The sequence below is a fragment of the Heterodontus francisci genome, chromosome 41 (assembly GCF_036365525.1).
Source record: "Heterodontus francisci isolate sHetFra1 chromosome 41, sHetFra1.hap1, whole genome shotgun sequence".
NCBI classification, from domain to species: domain Eukaryota; kingdom Metazoa; phylum Chordata; class Chondrichthyes; order Heterodontiformes; family Heterodontidae; genus Heterodontus; species Heterodontus francisci.
Window position 1 is genome coordinate 28603697 of NC_090411.1, and position 27030 is coordinate 28630726.

General features: G+C 43.6%; 1 protein-coding gene across 3 annotated transcripts in view; it reads left to right on the forward strand.

Annotated features, from left to right (window-relative positions):
- The window catches only part of pold1 (polymerase (DNA directed), delta 1, catalytic subunit), a 153117-nt gene that overhangs the window by 48125 nt on the left and 77962 nt on the right, over positions 1–27030 (forward strand). For all 3 annotated transcript variants that reach the window (XM_068019663.1, XM_068019665.1, XM_068019664.1), the window contains exons 14-17: positions 1373–1461; positions 15118–15234; positions 15919–16032; positions 20621–20768. In XM_068019663.1, the coding sequence (XP_067875764.1) occupies positions 1373–1461; positions 15118–15234; positions 15919–16032; positions 20621–20768 (468 nt within the window). The remainder of the gene's footprint in view (positions 1–1372; positions 1462–15117; positions 15235–15918; positions 16033–20620; positions 20769–27030) is intronic.

Genomic DNA, 27030 nt, shown 5'->3' on the forward strand with positions numbered 1-27030 from the left:
TACAGACTAGGTGAGTGGGCAAAACTGTGGCAGATGGTTTTCAATGCGGGCAAGCCTGAGGTTATCCATTTTGGACCAAAAAAGGATAGAGCAGGGTATTTTCTAAATGGGAAGAGGTTAAGTACAGTGGTTGTCCAAAGAGACTTGGGGGTTCAGGTGCACAGATCTTTAAAATGCCATGAGCAAGTGCAGAAAATAATCAAAAAGGCTAATGGAATGCTAGCCTTTATATCTGGAGGATTGGAGTATAAAGACACAGAGGTTATACTGCAGCTGTACAAAACCCTGGTTAGAACCCACTTGGGGTACTGTGAGCAGTTCTGGGCACCACACCTTAGAAAGGATATATTGGCCTTGGAGGGAGTGCCACGTAGGTTTACAAGAGTTATACCTGGACTAGGGTTAAGTTGCGAGAAGAGATTACACAAATTAGGCCTGTTTTCGCTAGAATTTAGAAGGCTAAAGGGTGAACTGATTGAAGTCTTCAAGATATTAACAGGAAAAGACAGGCTTGATAAAGATAAACTATTTCCACTGGTTGGAGATTCTAAAACTAGGGGCATAGTCTAAAAATTAGGACCAGACCGTTCAGGAGAGATGTTAGGAAGCACTTCTTCATGCAAAGGGTGGTAGAGGTTTGGAACTCTCTCCCACAAACAGCAGTTGAAGCTAGAACAGTTGTTAATTTTAAATCCGAGATAGATGGATTTTTGTTAAGCAAAGATATTCAAGGATATGGGCCAAAGGCAGGTATATGGAGTTAGGCCACGGATCAGCCATCTCATTGAATGATGGGACAGGCTTGAGGGGCTGAATGGCCTTCTCCTGTTCCTATATTCCTAGTCCTCCAAGATCCCTGTGCTCCTCCATTCTGGCCTTTTGTGCATCCCAGTTTTTCTCACTCCACCATTGGTAACCATGCATTTAGCTGTCTAGGCCCAAAACTCTATAATACCCTCCCTACCCCTCTCTCCTTCTCTAAGACACTTCTCAAAATTTACCTCTTTGACCAAGCTTTTGGTCATCTGTCGTGTATCTCTATGGCTTGGTGTCAAATGTTGTTTAACACTCCTCCTCTGAAGCTGGCTGGGACGTTTTACTATGTCAAAGGTGCTATATATGTAGAACTTACTGTGGTAATGCTAAGACGACCTGGTTGCAAATAGTGTTATAAGAAATGTTTATAAATTTAGGCTTTTTATGCAGGTACAAAGATGTGTAGGTGCAAAAATACTGCAAGCTCCCCATGAGCTCACCTCATGATCTTTGTTACATCAAAAAATACAATAATTGTTTAAAAACAAATTGCAAAGCATCTCCTGAGTTGATGTAGAAAAATGAGATGCTGCAGTAATCTTCTTTGTGTTGCTAGGCAATGAAGCATGACCTGGTGATGCCTGTGGTGAAAACAGAGGGTGGAGAGGACTACACTGGTGCCACTGTCATCGAGCCAGTTAAAGGGTATAGCCTGGTTACTCAACAATTGGTGCAGTCAGTCACTGAGCTGAAAATGGGAGATTCGGTATTGAAATTAAGGCCCATTACGCTCTTTCCGAGCACCTCAACCTTGTTCCACCTTTAGTCTTTTTTGCTTGCTATCTTCATTCTTTTAAAACTTAGGCTTGGCATCACTTCATCACTGCTCAACAATCTTTTAATTGCGCTACTGTTCTCTCCATTTAATTCCAACAGCTTTTTTTATGACTTTTAATGTTTGTCTGCACAGAGCACTCACTCACTCATTCATTCTTTGATCTGTGCTGAGAGAATATTTTTTTCCCCTCAGGCTAAGAATTCTGAGAAAATGATGTGACTAGGTAAATACACTTCCTGTGTAATTGCCATCCTATGATCTTTTTGTTTATCAGCACCTTCTATACAAAAAGAGAATATGAGGGATAGGCGCAAAACTCGTGAGCTTTCTTATCATTAATATTGATGGATGCTATTTGCCTCTATCGGTAATTAAGGGGTGTGGAATTACTTGTATAAATTTGCTGTAAGGCTAATCTTATTTGAGGGAGGCTCTAAATACCTCTCTGAAACTTAGATATGTCAAATGATAATCAGATTTTCTTTTTCCGCACTTACCCTTGCACCCTCCTGTACCATTCCCCAACTTCTGTGTTCTTCGTACTGAATTTTAAAGCCACATGTGTCTCTTGCTTGGCATGCATAACTAAAGTATGTTGATCCCTGCTGGAGTTCACCATTTTGGATTAGGATGAGAAATTTCTTCACACAGCATTGTCAATCTTTGAAATTTTCTACCCTAGAGATGCTCAATTGTTAAGTAAATTCAAGGCCCAGATCAGTAGATTATTGGGCACTATGGGAGTCGAGGGATATGGGGATAGGGCGGGAAAGTAGACGAGGTAGAAGATCAGCCATGATATTAAATGGTGGAACAGGCCAGTTGGGCTGTATGGCCTACTCCTGCTTCTATTGTGAATCTTTTTGTCCTCCCATTATGGGAAGTGGGGGTGGGAAACAGAAATGGCTTTACAGGCTCTTGTTCCATGCCTTAATATATCGCCAAATGGTTAATTTTCATGTGTGAGCCTGAACATTGACTGTTGCCACGTTTTTGGACATCGTTGCGTAGAATGTACTGTGCAGAAACAGGCCATTCAGCCCAACTGGCCTGTGTCTGAGTTTATGCTTCATATGAGCTTCCTCCCACTACTTATCTCACCCTATCAGCATATCCTTCTATTCTTTTCCCCCTCTTGTATAATACAGCCTCAGCCCAATCATGTCTGCACTCAAAAGTCATGCACAAGGACTTCCAACAGGGAGACCTGTTGAGTCAGTATGGCAATCCATAGGGAATCTCAAGTGAGTTGGTGTCCACCTTCATGCTTCATGTGCCTGGGCCTTCATAAGGCCAAGGATGGGATTCAAAGAAACATTTTTCCTATCTAGTGCAAGCATTTATATATATTTTTTAAAACATAAAATGTGTTCGGATATTCTTTCTATTTCTCTTCCACATATTGCTTTCCCTTTGTCTTAAATTGTGCTGGAGAGTACATTAAACAGGGATTCTCTCACTCATTCCCCATCTATCTTGTCCAGGTTTGTTTTTAATGGCTCCACTATGTTCTGCACGTCATAAAATCACAGAATCGCTACAGTGTACATAGAACAGTACAGCCCACGATGTTGTGCTGACCCTTTAACCTACTCTAAGATCAAACTACCTACATACCCTTCATTCTACTATCATCCATGTACCTATCCAAGAGCCGCTTAAATGTCCCTAATGTATCTGCTTCTATTACCACCGCTGGCAGCGCATTCCACGCACCCACCACTCTCTGTGTAAAGAACCTACCTCTGACATCTCCCCGAAACCTTCCTCCAATCACCTTAAAATTATGCCCCCCTGGTGATAGCCCTTTCCGCCCTGGGAAAAGTCTCTGGCTATCCACTCTATCTATGCCTCTCATCATCTTGTACACCCCTATCAAGTCACCTCTCATCCTTCTTCGCTCCAATGAGAAAGCCCTAGCTCCCTCAACCTTTCTTCATAAGACATGCTCTCCAGTCCAGGCAGCATCCTGGTAAATCTCCTCTGCACCCTCTCTAAAGCTTCCACATCCTTCCCATAATGAGGCGACCAGAACTGAACACAATATTCCAAGTGTGGTCTAACCAGGGCTTTATAGAGCTGCAGCATAACCTCGCGGCTCTTAAACTCAATCCCCCTGTTAATGAAAGCCAACACCCCATACGCCTTTTTAACAACCCTATCAACTTGGGTGGCAACTTTGAGGGATCTATGGACGTGGACCCCAAGATCCCTCTGTTCCTCCACACTGCCAAGAATCCTGTCTTTAAGCCTGTATTCTGCATTCAAATTCGACCTTCCAAAATGAATCACTTCACACTTGGTTGACTCCATCTGCCACTTCTCAGCCCAGCTCTGCATCCTGTCAATGTCCCGTTGCAACCTGCAACAGCCCTCCACATTATCCACAACTCCAGCAACCTTTGTGTCATCGGCAAACTTACTAACCCAGCATTCCACTTCCTCATCCAAGTCATTTATAAAAATCACAAAGAGCAGAGGTCCCAGAACAGATCCCTGCGGAACACCGCTGGTCACCGAGCTCCAGGCTGAATACTTTCCATCTACTACCACCCTCTGTCTTCCATGGGCCAGCCAATTCTGTATCCAGACAGCCAAATTTCCCTGTATCCCATGCCTCCTTACTTTCTGAATGAGCCTACCATGGGGAACCTTATCAAACTCCTTGCTAAAATCCATATACACCACATCCACTGCTCTTCCTTCATCAATGTGTTTTGTCACATCTTCAAAGAATTCAATAAGGCTTGTGAGGCATGACCTGCCCCTCACAAAGCCATGCTGACTATCTCTAGTCAAACTATGCTTTTCCAAATAATCATAAATCCTGTCTCTCAGAATCCTCTCCAATAATTTGCCCACCACCGACGTAAGACTGACTGGTCTATAATTCCCAGGGTTATCCCTATTCCCTTTCTTGAACAAGGGAACAACATTTGCCACCCTCCAATCATCCGGTACTACTCCAGTGGACAGTGAAGACGCAAAGATCATCGCCAAAGGCGCAGCAATCTCTTCCCTCGCTTCCCGTAATATCCTTGGGTATATCCCTTCTGGCCCCGGGGACTTATCTATCCTCATGTCTTTCAAAAGTTCCAGCACATCCTCCTTCTTGACATCAACCTGTTCGAGCATATCAGCCTGTTTCACGCTGTCCTCACAAACGACAAGATCCCTCTCACTAGTGAATACTGAAGCAAAGTATTCATTAAGGACCTCCTCCGACTCCAGGCACAAGTTCCCTCCACTATCCCTGATCAGCCCTACCCTCTCTCTGGCCATCCTCTTGTTCCTCACATAAGTGTTGAACGCCTTGGGATTTTCCTTAATCCTACCCGCCAAGACTTTATCATGTCCCATTCTAGCTCTCCTAAGTCCATTCTTCAGTTCCTTCCTGGCTACCTTGTAACCCTCTAGAGCCCTGTCTGAACCTTGCTTCCTCAACCTGAAGTAAGCTTCCTTCTTCCTCTTGACTAGCTGTTCCACATCTCTTGTCATCCAAGGTTCCTTCACCCTACCATCCCTTCCTTGCCTCATCGGGACAAACCAATCCAGCAGTCGCAAGTGCTCCCTAAACAACCTCCACATTTCTGTCGTGCATTTCCCTGAGAACATCTGTTCCCAATTTAAGCTCCCCAGTTCCTGCCTAATAGCATTGTAATTCCCCCTCCCCCAATTAGATATTTTCCCATCCCGTCTGCTCCTCTCCCTCTCCATGACTATAGTAAAGGTCAGGGAGTTGTGATCACTATCACCGAAATGCTCTCCCACTGAGAGATCTGCCACCTGGCCTGGTTCATTGCCAAGCACCAAATCCAACATAGCCTCCCCTCTAGTCGGCCTATCTACATATTGAGTGAGGAAACCTTCCTGGACACACCTGACAAAATCTCCATCCAAACTATTTGCACTAAGGAGGTTCCAATCAATATTAGGGAAGTTGAAGTCACCCATGATGACAACCCTGTTACTTCTGCACCTTTCCAAAATCTGCCTCCCAATCTGTTCCTCCATGTCTCTGTTGCTATTGGGGGGTCTATAGAAAACTCCCAATAAAGTGACTGCTCCTTTCCTGTTTCTGACTTCCACCCATACTGACTCAGTAGACAAACCCTCCTCGACGACCTCCCTTTCTGCAGCTGTGATACTATCCCTGATTAGCAATGCCACTCCCCCACCTCTGACCTCCCTCCCTATTCCTTTTGAAACATCTAAACCCCGGAACATCCAACATCCATTCCTGCCCCTGTGATATCCAAGTCTCCGTAATGGCCACAACATCATAGCTCCAAGTACTGATCCATGCTCTAAGTTCATCACCCTTATTCCTGACACTTCTTGCGTTAAAATAGATACACTTCAACCCATCATACTGGCTGCAACTTTGCCCTGTCAACTGTCTAACCTTCCTCACAGACTCTCTGCACTCTGTATCTGCCTGTTCAACAGCTACCCCATCCACTGATCCGTAGCTCTGGTTCCCATCCCCCTGCCAAACTAGTTTAAACCCTCCCGAAGAGCTCTAGCAAACCTCTCGCCCAGGATATTGGTGCCCCTCCAGTTCAGATGCAACCCGTCCTTCTTGTACAGGTCCCACCTTCCCCAGAAGGTATCTCAATGAGCCACATATCTGAAGCCCTCCCTCCTACACCAGCTCTGTAGCCACGTGTTCAGCTGCACTCGCTCTCTGTTTCTAGCCTCACTAGCACGTGGCACCGGTGTCAATCCTGAGATTACTCTGCTCGTCCTGCCTTTTAGCTTCCAACCTAACTCCCTATATTCGCTTTTCAGGTCCTCATCCCTTTTCCTAGCTATGTCATTGGTACCGATGTGTACCACGACTCCCACTCCGCCTTAAGAATCCTGTGGACTCGATCCGAGACATCCCTGACCCTGGCACCTGGGAGGCAACATACCATCCGAGAGTCTCGTTCGTGACCACAGAATCTCCTGTCTGTTCCTCTAACCATTGAATCTCCTATCACTATCACTCTCCTATTCTCCCCCCTTCCCTTTTGAGCCACAGAGCCAGGCTCAGTGCCAGAGACCTGGCCGCTGTGGCTTTCCCCTGGTAGGTCCCCCCCCTCCCCCCCCCCCCCCCCCCCCGCCGCAACCATATCCTAAACGGTATACTTGTCATTGAGGGGAACGGCCACAGGGGATCCCTGCACTGTGCGCCTATTCCCTTTCCCTCCTCTGACGGTCACCCAGCTACCTTTATCCTGTAACTTAGGTGTCACTACTTCCCTATAACTGCTCTCTATCACCCCCTCAGCCTCCTGAATGATCCGAAGTTCATCCAGCTCCAGTTCCCTAACGCGGTCTGTGAGGAGTTGGAGTTGGGTGCACTTCTCACAGGTGAAGTCAGCAGGGACACAAGTGGCGACCCTTACCTCCCACATCCTGCAAGAGGTGCGTGCAACTGCCCTAGCTTCTATCCCCTCCGCTCTAAATTGACAAAAGAGATTTAAAAAAGTAATAAAAAAAATAAATGAAGGAAAACCTTACCTTGCCAAACCTTTTTTTTTTGGTTAGAGGAGGAAGATGGATGGGAGACACTACACGTGTAGTGTTTCGGGTTTAGCCACTGCCCGAATATGTAAGTTCACTTACCCAGCAGTCCCCGTGTCCGCGTCTGCCGAATCACGAGGGAAGTACTTTATAGCTCAACTTACCTTCCCGGCTGCCTCCTGGCTCGTGCTCTCACCGCTCCCGCTGCTCAAATGGAAGAAAGAAATACCCACCAATCACTTACCAGCGCTCCTGTGACATCACACTTCAATTTTTGCTGGTCAAGCAGGTTCACAGAACAGAGCGCTCTCGCTGCTGCTTCTGGTCTCTGGCTTCGGCTCCTTTTATCTCCCGGCTCCTCTCGCCTGTTCCCGCTCTCGCTGTCGCCGCTCTCACTGCTGCGAGAAGGAGGCCATTCGGCCCAACTTGTACAACTGGCTCTCTGAAAGAGCAATTCACTCAGTTCCATTCCCCTGCCTTCTCCCCGTAACCCTGCACATTCTTCCTTTTCATATAACAGTCTAATTCCCTTTTGAATGTTTCAATTGAACCTGCCTTCACCACACTCTCAGGCAGTGCATTCCAGACCTTAACCACGCAACCACGATATGATTGAATTTTGCATCCAGTTTGAAAGGGAGAAGAGTGGGTCTAAGACGAGTATTTTAAACTTAAATAAGGGCAACTGTGTGGGCATGAAAGCTGAGCTAGCTGAAGTGAACTGGGTTACTAGGCTAGGAGATAGAGCAATAGAGAAGCAGTGGCAGACATTTGAGGGGATATTTCAGAATAAGTATATTCCAACTATAAATCATTCTAAGGGGAGGACCCATCATCCGTGGTTAGCTAAAGACGTTAAGGAAAGCATCAAACTTAAGGAAAAAGCATATAATTGTACAAAGATGCTTGGCAGGTCAGATGCTTGGTCAGCATATAAAGATCAGCAGAGAATGACTAAAAGGTTAATCGAGAAAGAAATTAGAATATGAGAGGAAGCTAGCTAGAAATGTAAAAAAAGATAGCAAGATTTTCTGCAAGTATTTAAAAAGGAAAAGAGTAAGCAAAGTGAATGTTGGTCTTCTAGAATAAGAATGGGGAGTTTTTCTGCCGCTTCTTTGGCCTCCTCTCTAGAGACAATGGGTAAGCGCCCAGAGGTGGTCAGTGGTTTGTGAAGCAGCACCTGGAGTGGCTATAAAGTCCAATTCTAGAGTGACAGGCTCTTCCACAGGTGCTGCAGATAAAATTGGTTTTCGGGGCTGTTACACAGTTGGCTCTCTCCTTGCACTTCTGTCTTTTTTTCCTACCAACAGCTAAGTCTCTTTGACTCACCACTCTTTCGCCCGCCTTCACTGGCAACTGACTCCCACGACTTGTGGTCTATGTCACAGGTCTTTATGTCGCGTTTGCAGACGTCTTTAAAGCGGAGACGTGGACGGCCGGTGGGTCTGATACCAGTGACGAGCTCGCTGTACAATGAGTCCTCAGGGATCCTGCCATCTTCCATGCGGCTCACATGGCCAAGCCATCTCCAGCGCCGCTGGCTCAGTAGGGTGTATATGCTGGGGATGTTGGCCACCTCGAGGACTTCTGCGTTGGAGATACGGTCCTGCCACCTGATGCCAAGGATTCTCCGGAGGCAGCAAAGATGAAATGAATTGAGACTTCGCTCTTGGCTGATATATGTTGTCCAGCCCTCGCTGCCGTAAAGCAAGGTACTGAGGACACAGGCTTGATACACTCAGACTTTTGTGTTCCGTGTCAGTGCGCCATTTTCCCACACTCTCTTGGCCAGCCTGGACATAGTAGCGGACGCCTTTCCCATGCACTTGTTGATTTCTGCATCAAGAGACAGATTACTGGTGATAGTTGAGCCCAGGTAAGTGAACTCTTGAACCACTTCCAGAGCGTGGTCACTGATATTGATGGATGGAGCATTTCTGACGTCCTGTCCCATGATGTTTGTTTTCTTGAGGCTGATGGTTAGGCCAAATTCATTGCAGGCAGCCGCAATCCTGTCGAGTCTCTGCAGGCACTCTTCCGTGTGAGATGTTAATGCAGCATCGTCAGCAAAGAGGAGTTCCCTGATGAGGACCTTCCGTACTTTGGTCTTCGCTCTAAGACTGACAAGGTTGAACAACCTGCCATCTGATCTCGTGTGGAGGAAAATTCCTTCTTCTGAAGACTTGAACGCATGTGAGAGCAGCAGGGAGAAGAAGATCCCAAACACTGTAGGTGCGAGAACACAGCCCTGTTTCACGCCACTCAGGATAGGAAAGGGGTCTGATGAGGCACCGCTATGCTGAATTGTGCCTTTCATATTGTCGTGGAATGAGGTGATGATACTTAGTAGCTTTGTGGACATCCGATCTTTTCTAGTAGTCTGAAGAGACCACGTCTGCTGACGAGGTCAAAGGCTTTGGTGAGATCAATGAAAGCAGCGTAGAGGAGCATCTGTTCGCGGCATTTCTCCTGTAGCTGGCGAAAGGAGAACAGCATGTCAATGGTGGGTCTCTCTGCTCGGAAGCCACACTGTGCCTCAGGGTAGACACGCTCAGCCAGCTTCTGGAGTCTGTTTAAAACAACTTGAGCAAAGACTTTTCCCCACTGCTGAGCAGGCAGATTCTGCCGTAGTTGTTGCTGTCACTGTGGTCACCCTTGTTCTTGTAGAGGATGATGATATTGGCATCGTGCATGTACTGTGGTACTGCTTCCTCATCCCAGCACAGGCAAAGCAGTTCATGGAGTGCTGAGCTTATAGCAGGCTTGGCACTCTTGATTATTTCAGGGGTAATGCCGTCCTTCCCAGGGGCTTTTCTACTGGCTAGAGAATCAATGGCATCGCTGGGTTCCGATTTTGTTGGCTGTTCGTCCAGCTCATCCATGATTGGCAGAGACTGGGCTGCATTGAGGGCGGTTTCAGTAACAACATTTTTCCTGGAGTACAGTTATCTGTAGTGCTCCACCCAGCAGTCCATTTGCTTGCGTTGGTCAGTGATCGTGTCCCCTGATTTAGACTTGAGGGGGGCAATCATCTTGATGGTTGGCCCAAATGCTTTCTTAATGCCATCATACATTCCTCTGATGTTTCCAGTGTCGGAGGCCAGCTGAATACAACTGCATAGGTGTTGCCAGTAGACATTTGCACAGTGCCTGGCTGTTCTTTGTGCAGCGCTTCTGGCTACTTTTAGTGCTACGGATGTTAACTCGCTGGGGGCTTTCTTGTAGTTCAACAGTGCAATGCGCTTAGCGGCTATGACAGGTTCCAGCTCTCAAAGTGAGATTGAAACCAGTCTGCATTCTGCTTCTCACGTTTGCCATAGGTGGTCATTGCTGAGTCATAGATGGTGTCTCTGATGTGGGCCCACTTGGTCTCTGCATCCCCAGTAGGAATGTTTTGAAGGGCTTTTTCAAGTGAATTTAGAAATTTATGTAACAGCTGTGGATAATAAATTCTGTTAGTGTTGATGCACGGGTGGCCGTTCTGCTTGGAATGATGTAGCTTCTTTGGTTTGAGTCTAACTTTGCTGCACACCAGGGATTGGTCGGTGTTGCAGTCCGCACTGTGGAAGCTGAGTGTGATTTGGACACTGTTTATAGAGGCTCGCCTTGTGATGGTGAGGTCCAGCTGGTGCCAACAATGTGATCTTGGGTGCCTCCATGAAACCTGGTGACATGGTTTAGTATGAAAGAACGAGTTAGTGTTGCAGAGGTTGTGATAGATACACAACTCCAGCAGTCTCTGTCCATTCTCATTCATCTTTCCAATGCCATCGCGCCCAAGGCAGGAGGGCCATGAGTCATGGTCAGCCTCAACCCTGGCGTTGCACTCCCCCAGCAGGCACAAATGTTCGGTATTGGGAATGCCACTAATGATATTCTGGAGTTTCTCGTAGAACTGGTCTTTAAGCAAAGTGAATGTTGGTCCTCCAGAATAAAAATGGGGAGTTAATGGTAGATAATAAAGAATGGCAGATGAAATGAACAAATATTTTGCTTCTGGCTTCACTGTACAGGATTCAAAAAAATTCCAGTAATAGCTGTAAATCAGGAGGTGAAAGGAGGAGAGGAACTTAGAACTTGAACGTTCAGCCCCTCGAGCCTGCTCCGCCATTCAATACGATCATGGCTGATTTCATTTCGGCCTCAACTCCACTTTCCTACCCCTTCTCCATAACGCTTCAACCCATTGCTAATTAAAAAATCTTGTCTATCTCCTCAAATTTACTCAATGTCCCAGCATCCACCACGCTCTGGGGTAGTGAATTCCACAGACTCACGATCCTTTGAGAGAAGTAATTTTTCCTCTTCTCTGTTTTAAATCTGCTACCCCTTATCCTAAAAATATGACCACTTGTTATTGATTGCCCTACCAGAGGAAACATCCTCCCTACGTCTACTTTGTCAATCCCCTTAATCATCATTTATACCTCAATTAGATCTCCTCTCATTCTTCTAAACTCTAGAGAGTAAAGGCCTAAACGGCTCAGTCTCTCTTCATAAGACAAACCCCTCAACTCTGAAATCAATCTAGTGAACCTCCTCTGAACTGCCTCCAATGCAACTACATCCCTCCTCAAGTAAAGGGACCAAAACTGTATGCAATACTCCAGGTGCGGTCTCACTTATTTATTTAGAGATACAGCACTGAAACAGGCCCTTCGGCCCACCGAGTCTGTGCCGACCAACAACCACCCATTTATACTAACCCTACAGTAATCCCATTTCCCTACCACCTACCTACACTAGGGGAAATTTACAACGGCCAATTTACCTATCATCTGCAAGTCTTTGGCTGTGGGAGGAAACCGGAGCACCCGGCGAAAACCCACGCGGTCACAGGGAGAACTTGCAAACTCCGCACAGGCAGTACCCAGAATTCAACCCGGGTCACTGGAGCTGTGAGGCTGCAGTGCTATCCACTGTGCCACCCACAATGGCTTGTACAGTTGAGCAACACTTCCCTACTTTTATACTCTATTCCTTTAGCAATAAATGCCAAAATTCCATTTGCTTTCCGTATTACCTGCGATTCATGTACAAGGACACTCAGATCCCTCTGCACCGAAGCACTCTGAAGTTTCTCTCCATTTAGATAATTTGCCTTTCTATTCTTCTGACCAAAATGGATAACCTCACGCTTATCCACATTAAACTGGATCTGCCAAATTTTGGCCCATTCACCTAACCTATCCATATCCATTTGTAAATTTCTTTATTGCAACTTACTATCCCACCTATTTTAGTGTCATCTGCAAATTTGGCTATAGTACCTTCTATCCCTACAGTGGCGCAGTGGTTAGCACCACAGCCTCACAGCTCCAGCGACCCGAGTTCAGTTCTGGGTACTGCCTGTGCGGAGTTTGCAAGTTCTGTCTGTGACCGCGTGGGTTTTTGCTGGGTGTTCCGGTTTCCTCCCACATTGCCATTGTAAATTGCTCCTAGTGTAGGTAGGTGGTCGGGTAGGAGAATGGTGGGGATGTAGTAGGGAATATGGGATTAATGTAGGGTTAGTATAAATGGGTGGTTGTTGGTAAGCACAGACTCGGTGGGCCGAAGGGCCTGTTTCAGTGCTGTATCTCTCAATGACTCAATGAGTAACATGCGCTGTGGATAAAGGGGAGCCCGTTGACATACTGTACTTGGATTTCCAGAAGGCATTTGACAAGGTGTCACAAAAGGTTATTCTGCAAAGTAGGAGCTCATGGTGTAGGGGGTAACGTGTTAGCATGGATAGAAGATTGGCTGGCTGGCAGGCAGAAAATGGAGTGTATGCATAAATGGGTCCTTTTCTGATAGGCAGGATGTGACGAGTGGAGTGCCGCAGGGGTCTGTGCTGGGGCCTCAACTTTTTACAATTTATATCAATGATTTAGATGAAGGGAGTGATGGTATGGTAGCTAAATTTGCAGATGACACAAAGATGGGTAGTGAAATATGTTGTGAAGAGGACGTAAGGAGGTTGTAGACCAATTGTAGATAGGAGGGAGTGGGCAAAAATCAAGGCAGATGGAGTATAATGGGGGAGCATGTGAAGCTGTTCACTGGCAGGAAGAATAAAAAAACAGGGTATTAATTAAATGGAGAACGACTGCAGAATTCTGAGGTGCAGAGGGATCTAGGTGTTCTAGTGCATGAGTCACGAGGTTAGTATGCAGGTACAGCAAGTAATAAAGAAGGCTAATGGAATGCTATCCTTTATTACGAGAAAATTGGAAATAAAAGTAAGGATGTTATGCTTCAGTTATACAGGGCATTGGTGAGACCACATCTCAAATACTGTGTACAGTTTTGGTCTCCTTATCTAAGGAAGGATGTAAATGCGTAGGAGGCATTTCAGAGAAGGTTTACTAGACCTTGGTGTACAGGGCACAATTTCAAAGTTTGCAGATGACACGAAGCTTGGAAGCATTGTGAACTGTAAGGAGGATAGTGTAGAACTCCAAAAGGGCATAGACAAGTTGGCGGAATGAAAAAACAGGTAGCAGATGAAGTTCAATGCAGAGAAATGTAAAGTGATTCATTTGGTAGGAAAAACATGGAGAGACAATATAAAATAAAGGGTATAATTCTAAAGGGGGTGCAGGAGCAGAGGGACCTGGATTGATAGCTGGAATGAGTGGGTTGTCTTATGAGGAAAGGTTGGACAGACTGGGCTTATTTTCACTGGAGTTTCGAAGAGTGAGGGGAGACTTGATTGAAGTATAAGATCCTGAAAGATCTTGACAAGGTGGATGTGGAAAGGATGCTTCCTATTGTGGGTGTGTCCAGAACTAGGGGGCAGTACTTCAAAATTAGGGGTTGGCCTTTTAGGACAGAGATGAGAATTTTTTTCTGAGGGTTGTGCGACTTTGGAACTCTCTGCCTCAGAAGGTGGTGGAGACGGGGTCATTGAATATTTTTAAGGCGGAGGTAGATAGATTCTTAGGGAATCAAAGATTACCGGGGGTATTTGGGTGTGTGGAATTCGAGATCAGCCATGATTTTATTGAATGGCGGAGCAGGCTTGAGGGGCCGAATGGCTTACTTCTGCTCCTAATTCATATGTTTGTATGTGCACTCTGCGTGGAAAGGTTTTTCCTCATGTCACTTTTGCTGCTTTTACCAATTACTTTAAATCTGTGCCCTCTCGTTCTCAATTCTTTCACAAGTGGGAACAGTTTCTCTCTATTCTGTCGCGACCTCTCATAATTTTGAATACCTCTATTCAAATAACCTCTCAGCCTTCTGTTCTCCAAGCAAAACAGTCCTAACTTTTCCAGTCTATTTTCATAACTGAAGTTCCTCATCCCTGGAACCATTCTTGTGAATCTTTTCTGTGCTCTCTCTAATGCCCTCACGTCTTTCCTAAAGTGTGGTGCCCAGAGCTGGACACAATACTCCAGCTGAGGCTGAACTGGTGTCTAATACAAGTTCAACATAACTTCCTTGCTCTTGTACTCTATACCCCTATTAATAAAGCCCAGGATACTGTATGCTTTATCAACCGCACTCTCAACCTGTTCTGCCACCTTTAATGACTTATACACCCGGGTCCCTCTGCTCCTGCACCCACTTTAGAATTGTACCCTTTATTTCATATTGTCTCTCCATGTTCTTCCTACCAAAATGATTCACTTTGCATTTCTCTGCATTGAACTTCATCTTCCTGTTTTCTCATTCCACCAACTTGTTTGTCCTTTTGAAGTTCTACACTATCCTCCTTACAGTTCACAATGCTTCCAAGTTTCGTGTCATCTGCAAACTTTGAAATTGTGCCCTGTACACCAAGGTCTAGGTCATTAATATATGTCAGGAAACGCAAGGGTCCCAACACTGACCCCTGGGGAACTCCACTACAAACCTTCCTCCAGCCCTAAAAATATCCATTAACCACTACTTTGTTTCCTGTCACTCTGCCAATTCCATATCCATGTTGCTACCGTTCCTTTTTATTCCATGAGCTATAAGTTTGCTCACAAGTCTGTTGTGTGGCACTGTATCAAACAAGTCATTTTCCTTTTCTACAATTACAGGTATTATGATGTCCCCATTGCGACTTTGGATTTTTCCTCCCTGTATCCTTCCATAATGATGGCACATAACCTCTGTTACATCACCCTACTGAAGCCAGGTGCTGTGGAGAAATACAAGTGAGTTGTGTAGCTGTTTCAAAGATAGTATGTTGCATGTTGCCTGATGTGATCATTCTGATGGCTGAGTTGCAACCTTGGCTGGTCTAGGTGCATTTCTCTTGCCGAACAATTTGGCCTGCTAACCTGATTTGAGTTACCTTGTTTTTGCTGTTGTTCCCCTGTTGCTTCTAGAAGCGTTGAGTCCTGACACTCACTCAAGTAGCCATTCTTCATGCATAATCCTTGAAAGCTACAAGGAACATCACTGACAAGTCTGATCCTGACTTCGTCTGATATCCATGAACAGAAAAATTCCAGCATGCATCACTGGTGTGGAAATCCTGTTTTTTTTTCACTACTGTTCCTCATCCAAATTGCTGCAGCCAGTTGTCATGCCCTTTATGCCATCCTGTCTGAAAATGGCTAACTTGGCAAAGACGAGATCAAAACTGGCCGTGTATGTTTCAGCAATTAGTGCATTTTTCCACTAAGCCACTGGGGCGCTATGCAGTGAATTATTCTTGCTAAGCCTTGCACAAAGACATAAATGCGTTAAAGTCTTCGAAATCCCATTCTGTGATATCAAAACACTTCTGGGGTAATAACTGAGTGATAAAGTTGAGGTTCACTTTTCTTTAATGAAAAACTTCTATTTATTTTATATTTTTTTCTGTCGTCCTCTTCCACCTTTTTCCTTTCAAGTTTTACTTCAGACCAATTCATTAAGACTCCAACAGGCGACCAATTTGTCAAAGCATCGGTAAGAAAGGGTCTACTTCCTGAAATCCTGGAAAACCTCCTGTCTGCAAGGAAAAAGTGAGTACAGTGGGGTTAGATTTGTGAAAAAGTATTTGTTAATTGAGCAGCTGTAATCAGCAGACTTGTTTGGAATTGGAAGTTATGGAAATCCAGTCAAATCTTCTCACTGATCAGCTTGGTCAAATCTTATCTTTATTGACCAAGGTAACTGGCAAAAGAGCCAAAGATAGTTGAGGATTTTTTTATGCTGTGAGTTATTGTGAGCTAGAATGCACTGTCTGAAAGGGTTGATTGATTCCTGGGAGGAGAGGGTTGTTATAGGAGAGATTGAGTAGAATGGGCCTGTATTTCCTGGAGTTTAGAAGAATGGGAGGTGATCTCATTGAAATGTGTAAATGCTTAAGAGGGCTTGACAGGGTAGATGCTGAGGGGCTGTTTTCCTTGGCTGGGAAGTCTAGAAATAGGGGTCATAGTCTCAGTACAAGGGGTCGACCATTTAGGACTGAGATGAGAAATTTCTTCACTCAGAGGGTTGTGGATCTTTCGAATTTGTTATCCAAGGGGGTTGTGACTGTTCAGTCACTGAGTATATTCAAGAAAGGGATGGATAGATTTTTGCATACTAAGGAAATTTTATAATATGGGGATAGTGCAGGAACATAAAATTGAAGTAGATCATCAGCCATGCTTGTATTGAATGGCGGAGCAGGCTCAAGGTGCTGTAAGGCCTGTTCCTCCTATTTTTTATGTTCTCATGTAGTGGAAGCAGATTCAGTAGTAAGTTTCAAAATTTAAAAATGCCAAATTAGTTGGTCTTACTGGGGCAAAACTTAACCTGCTGACACCAAGTTTCATTTCACAAATGAAGAATGGCCACTTGGAAGCATGGTGGTGCCCACTGTGCCACAGCAAGCCTTAACAGCTTCGGGAGAGGGAGGAAGGGGAAAAAATGGTGCTGGGTTCTGAAAAAAGGTTTAAAAAAAAAAAGTCATTCCACCAACTGATATGACAATTTAAAGAAACTTCTTTATCCAAAGAGTGGCAAGAATGTGGAACTCTCAATCACAGGGAATAATTGAGGCGAATAGCATAGATGCGTTTGAGGCGGCTAGATAAACATGAGAAAGGAATAGAAGAATCTGCTGATGGAGTGAAATGAAGAGGGGTGGGAGGAGATTTGTGTGGAGCTTGAACATCGCATGGACCTATTGGTCAGTTTCTGTGCTGTAAATACGTTGGAACTTGTTTAGCACATTCTGTATAATACCTATTGAACTGTGATAAAAGCATGTAGTGGTAATACAAGGACACTGCATCAATAATCAGCGCAGCAAATATTAATGAATGGACCACTGACACCAAACGCATAATATGTTAAGGGGGAGAAACAGAATCGCAGCACAAAAATTTACCAATTAAATATTTTATCTATTAAGTATTTCACCCATGCATTAGATGTGCAACTAATGCATTTATAAAAACTGAACTTGGATTGACCACGGCTTGACTGAGTTGAACAAAAAACGTTAACTAATATTAAACATATCACATTAGGAACAAGTGAAGAGGGAGTAACAGATCTGACAACTGAAACCATCTATTCTAATCTACAAACCTTTGAAAATATAATTCAATAAAAATATCATTCAGTTGCTTAATAAAACTGCTGTGATTACTTTGGGGAATTACTGAATAAAAACGGGCCAACAGAAGTTGAAGCCTAAGGCAATTGAAGTTAGTCAATGATTTATTGTCCATTCAAACTCGAGTTTGGGATTTTTTCTAACAAGAAGGTGAGAAAGACAAAGATAGACAAGACTATTAAATACAAACAGGGCCAGTAATTTTCATTTGGGTGAGATTGCACTTTCCTGTTTCAGGTCAGTTTAGCTTGCGATAGGGCTAAATTAATCTTGGGAATGAGTTTAACTTTCCAGTCCAGACCATTCAGTCCATCGTGCATGTGTTGGCTAGTTTTTTTTTAGAAAGAGCTATCCAATTAGTCCCACTCCCCTGCTCTTTCCCTGGCCATACAAATTTCTCCTCTTCAAGTATTTACCCAACTGTGACAATTTAAGTATTCATTGAGCAGCTGTAATCAGCAGACTTGTTTGAAACTGGAAGTTATGGAAATCCAGTCAGATCTTCTTACTGATCAGCTTGGTCAAATCTTATTGATTGATCAAATCTTATTGGCATGGACTGACCCCCTAGGCTGTTGGGTATGCTGCACCAGGCTTCATTTTAAATATGATTCTACCTTATTCTGTCGAAAGTTTTCCTTTTTCCACACAATTTTCCTTACTGATGGTACAGACTGGAAACTTGTCCTGAGTCTGAGTCTAATGCTACTCAAAGATGAATGGTGAAAAAGTGGAACACGGGGGTTTAGGATAACTAGTCTTTTGATTTAATGGAGCAGTAGAAATGCTCACTTGGAGAAGGGACTGAGGCTAAGCCATTGTACGACGCAGACTTTCATGATAAGATCCATGCTAATCTTGAATTCCTTCTGGTGGCTGATTTGGGACTGGCAAAGGCTCGAGATGAGCAGCTTATCTGTCCACTCTCTGGCGGAGGTGGGAGGAAGGTGCCCATCTTAGGTCAAGTGACAGAAAATAACTTACAAAATTAGTGTTGGCCGGGGCAAGAGAAAGGAAGGAAAGAAATGAAATTAAAATGTTGTGAACAGGTAAGGAAAAAGGCTAATGAATGCTGGCTTTTATAGCTAGAGGACTAGAATACAAGAGAGTAGAAGTCATGCTTCAGCTATACAAAGTCCTGGTTGGACCACATCTGGAATACTGTGAGCAGTTCAGAGTACCACACCTTATTGGCCTTGGAGGGAGTGCAGTGTACATTTACCAGAATGATATCTGGACTCCTAAGGGTTAAATTACAAGCAAAGATTACAAAAATTAGGGTCGTGTTCCCTGGAATTTAGAAGGTTAAGGGGTAATTTGATCGAAGTTTTCAAGATATTCAGGGGAACAGATAAGATGGATAGAAACAACTTCTGAAGGTTGGGGAGTCTAGGATATGGGGGCTAATGTAAAAATTAGAGCAGACCTTTCAGGAGTGAAATTAGGAAATACTTCTACACTTAAAAATTGATGCTAGGTCAGTTAATTTTAAAACTGTGAGTGATGGATTTTCGTTAACCAAAGGTATTAAGGGATATGGGACAGTATATGGTGCTAGATCACAGATCGACCATGATTTCATTGAATGGCAGAACAGGCTTGAAGGGCTAAATGGCCTCCTATTCCTATGTTCCTATCGAATTATGATTCTTAATTTTTGTGAAAAAAGTATATATTTTTGCAGCAGCTATGAGCATCAAATTTAGGTCAGGAATAGTACATGTTGTAAATGACTTGGATGACGAGATTGAAGGTATGGTTGCTAAATTTGCTGATGACACAAAGATAGGTAGGAAAGTAAGTTGTGAAGAGTACATGAGGCTGCAAAGGGATATAGATAGGTTAAGTGAGTGGGCAAAGATCTGGCAAATGGAGTATAATTGGGAAAATGTGAAATTGTCCATTTTGGCAGGATGAATAAAAAAAGCATGTTATCTAAATGGTGAGAGATTGCAGAGCTCTGAGATGCAGAGACATCTGGGTGTCCTAGTGCATGAATCACAAAGGTTAATATGCAGCTACAGCACATAATTATGAAATCTAATGTTATGATTTATTGCGAGGGGAATTGAATACAAAAGGTTATGCTTCAGTTATACAGGGCATTGGTGAGACCACATTTGCAGTACTGTGTACAGTACTGGTCTCCTTATTTAAGGAAGGATGGAAATGGAAGCAGTTCAGAGGAAGTTTACTAGATTAATACCTGGAATGGGTGGGCTGTCTTATGAGAAAAGATTGGACAGGCTAGGCTTGTATCCATGGAGTTTAGAAGAGTAAGAAGCGACTTGATTGAAACATATAAGATTCTGAGGGGTCTTGAAAGGTTGGATGTGGAAAGAATATTTCCTCTTGTGGGAGAATCTCAAACTAAGGGTCACTGTTTAAAAATAAGGGGTCGCCCATTTGAGACAGAAATTTTTTCTCTCAGAGGGTCTTGAGTCTTCGGAACACTCTCCCTCAAAAGGCAGTGGAAGCAGAGTCTTTGAATATTTTTAAGGCAGAGGTAGAGAGATTCTTTATAAGCAAGGGGCTGAAAGGTTATCGGGGGTAGGTGGGTATGTGGAGTTGAGGTTACAATCAGATCAGCCATGATCTGATTGAATGGCTGAGCAGGCTTGAAGGGCCAAGGGGCCTACTCCTCCTAATTTGTATATTCGAAAATCAGCATCTATTCCTTTGTAATGTGCTGTAACAATACACTCGGGTGAATGGCCTTCTTGCACAAGGTTGGGTGTTTTGATTTTCCATGCCAGACATTTTGTTGGCTCTTTGGGTGATACCAATCTGTGCCAAATTATAGGCAGTGCATGTTGGAGAATTATGGTGTGTGTGCACTTCACATAGGACTCTTAGTGGGTGACATTTTCTGCTTGCTGATCTGGGACTAGATTCAAACTAGGGACCAGAGTTGGAAGGGCAGTGTACCTTGTCTTTTGTGGCAGCCAATCCTGGGAAATGAAGTAATGTGCTTCCAATTGTCTCTTCACCCCTTCCTCAAGGGCAAAAGCGGAACTAAAGAAAGAGACGGACCCATTCAAACAAAAGGTTCTTGATGGTCGTCAGCTTGCCCTGAAAGTGAGCGCAAATTCAGTGTATGGATTCACTGGAGCACAGGTTGGCAAGCTGCCTTGCCTGGAAATATCACAGGTGAGTTTTCACATTTTGTGATCTTGTTCTTCCTCTCACCACCCCCCTCCTCCTTCCCTTCATAGCTTTCCAAAAAAAAAAGCCTGCAGAGTGGGTAGTTTCTAGTTTCCCTTGTTGTCTAAACATAAGCACTAATTGGCTTGGAGAATCCTAGCTCAAATGCATGCCACTCAGCAGTGCAGATTTAAGACACATCGTGTAACCTATTAAACATACTGGGTGTAGTAATGAAGCATTGCTAGCATTTCATTCTTCCTTTTTATTTGTTCTTGTGTTGTCAGAAATGCTGGCAAAGCCCATCATTAGTTGCCGTGAGGGGGTGATGATGGTGGGCCACCTTGATGCAATTGTGTTACAATAAGTTACATTTATAATCAACTGGAGTCATGTGTCAGCAAGATTGGATAGGAGCAGTAAGTTCCTTCCCTGAAGGTGAGATTCTATTTCTGTCAAACCATTTGATTCAGAAAGGACTTCATTTTAATTTTTTGTAGGAAAGGGTTTTCATGATCCCAACAGTTGCAAGCTAATTCAGGTGCCAGAAAGGACAGGACTCGGGTTCTCGTCTTCAGTTTAAACTAGTAAGTGGTGCTAGTACGTTTTTGAAGCTGGACCGGTAAGCCAGTTCAAATTTTGCATGGCACGTGGTGAAATTGAATTAAATTAAACCTGGTAATTTGTTGGAAAGTAGCAGAAAACTGACCAGAAATATTAAATAAAAATAGAAAGTGCTGGAAATGCTCAGCAGGTCAGGCAGCATCTGTGGAGAGTGAAGCAGAGCTGACGTTTCAGTTCTGTAACCTTTCATCAGTTCTGATGCTGCCTGACCTACTGAGTATTTCCAGCACTTTGTGTTTATTTCAGATTTCCAGCATTTGCAGTATTTTGCTTTTATATATGACAAGAAATATTGCTGGATTGGCATCAAAACCCAACCAGTGGTCTAGTGACCTTCAGGGAAGGGACTTACCACTCCTACTGACACATGACACCAGTCCTGAACATAGTTGATTCTAAATCCAACTTGTTGTAACACAATTGCTTCAAGAAGGCGGCTCACCATCACCGCCTCATGGTAATTAGGGATGGGCCTTGCCAGCATCACTGACAACAGGAGAACAAATAAAAAGGAATAGTGAAGTTCTGATAATGCTTCATCACTACATCCAGTATGTTTAATAGATAACACAATGTCTCTTATATCTGCACTGTGGAGTGGCATGCATTTGAGCTAGGATTCCCCAGGCCAATTAGTTCTTAATTTCAGTCGTGCTGAGGTGTTAGGGAGGTACTGAGCAACGGGGAAGGAAAAAAAAATCAAAGAGACAGTGTTGCAAACCTCATTCAATCAGCTGTAGGGCAGAATTGACGGAGCTTTGTGAAAGCAGGTTTCCCAGTTTTTCTCTCTCTCTTGACTTGAAAATTGCGTGACTTCGGGGCGGAGGAGGAGAGCAGCAGGCGTGAGAATATAATGCTTCGGTGTTGTACATAATTGTGAAATAGAACCAAAATAATACTGTAGAACTTTTCTTCCAAGAATTTTTCTTCATTACAGATGAATGTAAAGAACAAAAAGGGAAATGTCTGCTTTATTGATACAAAACCATACTGAAGTGTTGAAATGTCTTAAAAAGCAGCTTCTCACCAAAAACATTGTAGAACACTGAGATTTTTAAATAGCTGGGACAAACGTGTAAATGTACATGTTCCTATGTGTATGTTTATATATGTATATACGTGTACGTATTATATACATCTGTCCAAGATGTATGTAGTCAGAAGACTGCAGTTATGCGATGACTCTTGTCTTACTATGTTCTCAGAAGGGCGGCTGTGGTTAAGCTGTGCAGGAAGTTGTGTTGAACTGGATAAGATGTTGTAAATCAGTTTGTCAGCAGCATCTTTGCTCACCCTCCTCTACTTTGGTCAAAGTGTGTCTCTGGGATTCTTAGTGCTCCAGAAGTATGAGTTGCTGGAGTTACTTCACATCTATTTCCTGCTCTTTACCTGAAGACAATAACAACATCTCGTATTCATGTAGCATCTTCAACTTAGTAAAAACATCCCAAGGCACTTCACAGGAGCATAATCAAAACAAAATTTGATACCGAGCCCCATGTGAGATATAAGGATAAGTGACCAAAAGCTTGGTCAAAGAGGTGGGTTTTAAGGAGTGTCTTAGGAAGAGAGAAAGATGCACGTTTAGGAATGGTATTCAATAGCTTAACACTGAGGCAGCTTCAGGCACGGTTGCCAGTAGAGCAATGAAATCGGATAAGAGGCCAGAATTAGGGCAGCGCTGAGATCCTGGCACCTTGTAGGGCTGCAGGAGGTTAGAGCACTTAGGGGATTTAAACATGAGTATGAGAATTTTTAAGTTGAGGCATCGTCTTCCAGTGGGGTTTGGTTCCACAAGCTCTTGGACGGTCAGTGTTGACCAAGTGTATCACAGCCAAGCACCAATTCTGTCTTCATGTATCGTGTACACTTCAGTTTGGATTGTAATCAGCAGTGGGAGATCCGTCTGATTTTAACCCTGGGCAATGAGGCCAGTTTTAGTGCCCAGCGCTTGTTCTGACTGAGATGAGCTAATTTTGTAAAGCCTGAGAACAGATAGGGCCTTTCTTGGTCCATATTTGCACTGGGGTGAGGGACTTCAGTTATGTGGAAGGACTAGAAAATCAACAGCAACTTGCATTTATATAGCACATTTCGTGTAGTAAACAGTCCCAAAGCACTTCACAGGAGCATTATCTAATAAAATTTGTCACACATAAGGAGATATGAGGACAGGTGACCTAAAAACCAGTAGGTTTTAACCAGTACCTTAAAGGACAATTAGAGAGGTGGAGAGGTTTAGAAAGAGAAATCCAGAGCTAAGGCCTTGGCAGCTGAAGACATGGACCAATGGCAGAGCGATTAAAAACGAAGGTGCACAAGAGGCCAGAATTGGAAGAGCGCAGAGATCCTGGTGGCTTGTAGGGTTGGAGGAGATTAGAGACAGGGAGGGAACAAGGCCACAGAGGAGTTTAAAAACCGGATGAGAATTTTAAAATTGAAACATTGCTAGTGTAGGTCAGCAAACACAGGGCGATTGGTGAATGGGACTTGGTGCAAGTAAGGAGACAGACAGTTTTGGATGAGTTCAAGTTTATGTAGGATGGAAAATAGGTGGCTGGTCAGGACAGTATTGGAATAGTCAAGTCTAGAGGTAACAAAGGCATGGATGAGGGTTTCAGCAGCCGATGAGCTGAAGCAGGGGCAGAGTTGGACATAGTTACAAAGGTGAAAATAGGCAGTTTTGATAGGACGGATATGTAGTCATGATCTCACCTCGGTAATAAATATGACACCAAAGTTGCAAACACATTCAGCCTCATACAGTTGTCGGGGAGAGGGATTGGGTCAGTGGCTAAGGAACTGGGATTGTTGTTGGAGCAGAGGAGTTTAATGAAAAATTTTAATAAAGGTGTTCAAAATAGTGAGTTTTGATGGAGCAGAACGAGAGAAATTGTTTCTGCTGGCAGGAGAACCACTCATCAGAGGACACAAGTTTAAGATAATTGGCAATGGAACCATAGGGGAGATGAGGGGGAAAAAAATTACACAGCAAGATGGTATGATCTCATCTGATGGTGAAAGCAGATTTAATTGTAATTTTCAAAAGGGAACATAGAAGCAGGAGTAGGCCATTCAGTCTATCGAGCCTGCCCTCCTTTCAATAAGATCAAGGCTGATCATCCACTTCAATGCCTTTTTCCCATGCTATCCTCTTATCCCTTTGTCATTGGTATTTAGAAATCTGTCGATCTCTGCTTTAAATCAATGACTGAGCTTCCACAGCCCTCTGGGGTAGAGAATTCCAAAGATTCACAACCCTCTGAGTACAGAATTTTCTCCTCATCTCTGTCCTAAGTGGCTTCCCCCTTATTTTGAAATTGTGTCCCCTGGTTCTAGACTCCCCAACCAGGGGAAACATCTTAGCTGCATCTATCCTGTCTATCCCTTTAAGTATTTTATAGGTTTCAATGCGATCACCTCTCATTCATCGAAACTCTAGAGAATGCAGGCTCAGTTTCCCCAATCTCCTCTCATATCACAGTCCTGCCACCCCGGGAACAAGTCTGCTGAATCTTTGTTGCACTCCCTCTATGGAAATAATACCCTTCCTAAGGTAAGGGGACCAAAACTGCACACACTACTCCATGTGCGGTCTAACCAAGATTCTATACAATTGAAGCAAGACATCACTACTCTTGTACTCAAATTCTCTTGCGATAAAGGCTAACATACCATTAGCCGCCTTAATTGCTTGCTGCACCTGCATGTTAGCTTTCAGTGACTTATTGACAGGGGCGCACCCAGGTCCCTTTGTACATCTACAGTTTCTAATCTCTTAACATTTAAGAAATGCTCTCCACATCGGTTCCTCCTACCAAAGTGGATAACCTCACATTTTTTCCACATTATATTCCATCTGCCACGTTCTTGCCCATTCACCAAGTCTGTCCAAATCTGCTTGAAGCTGCTTTGCATCTTCCTCACAACACGCTTTCCCACCTAGTTTTGTGTCATCTGCGAACTTGGAAATACTACATTTGGTCCCCACATCCAAATCATTGATATATATTGTGAACAGCTGGGGCCCAAGCACTGATCCATGTGGTACCCCACTAGTTACAGCCTGCCAACGTGAGAATGATCCGTTTATTACTACTACTCTGTTTTCTGCCTGTTAACCAGTCCTTAATCCATTGTCAGTATATTATCTCCAATCCCGTGTGCTTTAATTTTGCTAACCAACCTCCTGTGGGGGACTTTATCAAAATCCTTCCGAAAATCCAAGTATACTACGTCCACTGACTCCCCTTTATCAATTCTGTTCATAACATCTTCAAAAATCTCCAACAGGTTCATCAAACATGATTTCCCATTCATAAATCCATGTTGACTATGCTCAATCAGATTATTATTATCCAAGTGTTCATTTATCACATCCTTTAGAATAGATTCTAGCATTTTCCCAATGACTGATGTATGGCTAACAGGTCTGTAATTCCCTGTTTTCTCTCTCCCTCCCTTAAATAATGGGGTGATATTTGCTACCTTCCAATCTGCTGGAACAGTTCCAGAATCTATAGAATTTTGGAAGATGATCACCAATGCATCCAGTATCTCCATAGCTACCTCTTTCAACCCTCTGGATGTAGAATATCAGGTCCCGGGGACTTAACCTTCAGCCCCATCAATTTCTCCAATATAACCTACTTGCTAATACTAATTTCCTTCAATTCCTCATTCTCCCTAATTCCTTGGATGTTTAATTCTGGGAGATTTCTTGTATCTTCCTCAGTAAAGACAGACACAAGGTAATCATTTAGCTTCTCTGCCATTTCTCTATTTCCCATTATAAATTTTCCTGACTCTGTCTGGAATGGACCCACATTTGTCTTAGCCAAATGTTTTTTTACGTACCTATAGAAGCTTTTACAGCCAGTTTTTATGTTTTTTGCTAGCTTGCATTCATATTCTATTCTTCGTCCTCCTTTGCTGTATTCTAAAATTGTCCCAATCCTCAGGTTTACTACTGTTTCTGGCAACTTTATAGGCCTTTTCTTTTAATCTTATACATTCCTTAACTTCCTTTGTTATCCACGGTTGACTGTCTTTACTTTTGGATTTTTTGTGCCTTGAAGGAATGTATAGTTGCTGTAAACTATGTAATATTTCTTTAAAGACAACTGTGACGGAAAACCACACCTGCCACACGAAATATATTAATTTGTTCACATGGAACACTATTTTTGAGCGCTTACTGGAAATTGAACATAACTTGTTTTAAAAAGACCACAGAGCAGTGGCTGAAAACATGGCTGCACATTTGCATTCTAAAAGACAGGCATGGAGAGAGAATGGGAGTACTCCTGGATTTAATTAGCCAGATGGGTTTTGTCAATAGTGATAATCAAAAGACATCGAGGGTCATTAGCTATGTAAGAGCCAGCATTCCACCCCTCCTCTGAGAGTGTCTGGTAAGCTTGGAAGAATCCATGAACCTCGCAGGAGAGGTTGTTTCAAACAGGGAGCTAGTCACTAGCCAACCTGCACATTCTCGCATGCTCTCTATATATCTCTCTCACGCAAAGTTCCAGGGACCCACGGAAGTAACTCATGCCTCAAGACAGTGGTCGCGTCGTGTCTTTTTAGTAGTTTTAACTGAGTTAGAGTTTTAAGGTTAATAAAGTTACACCTTTCTCGTTTA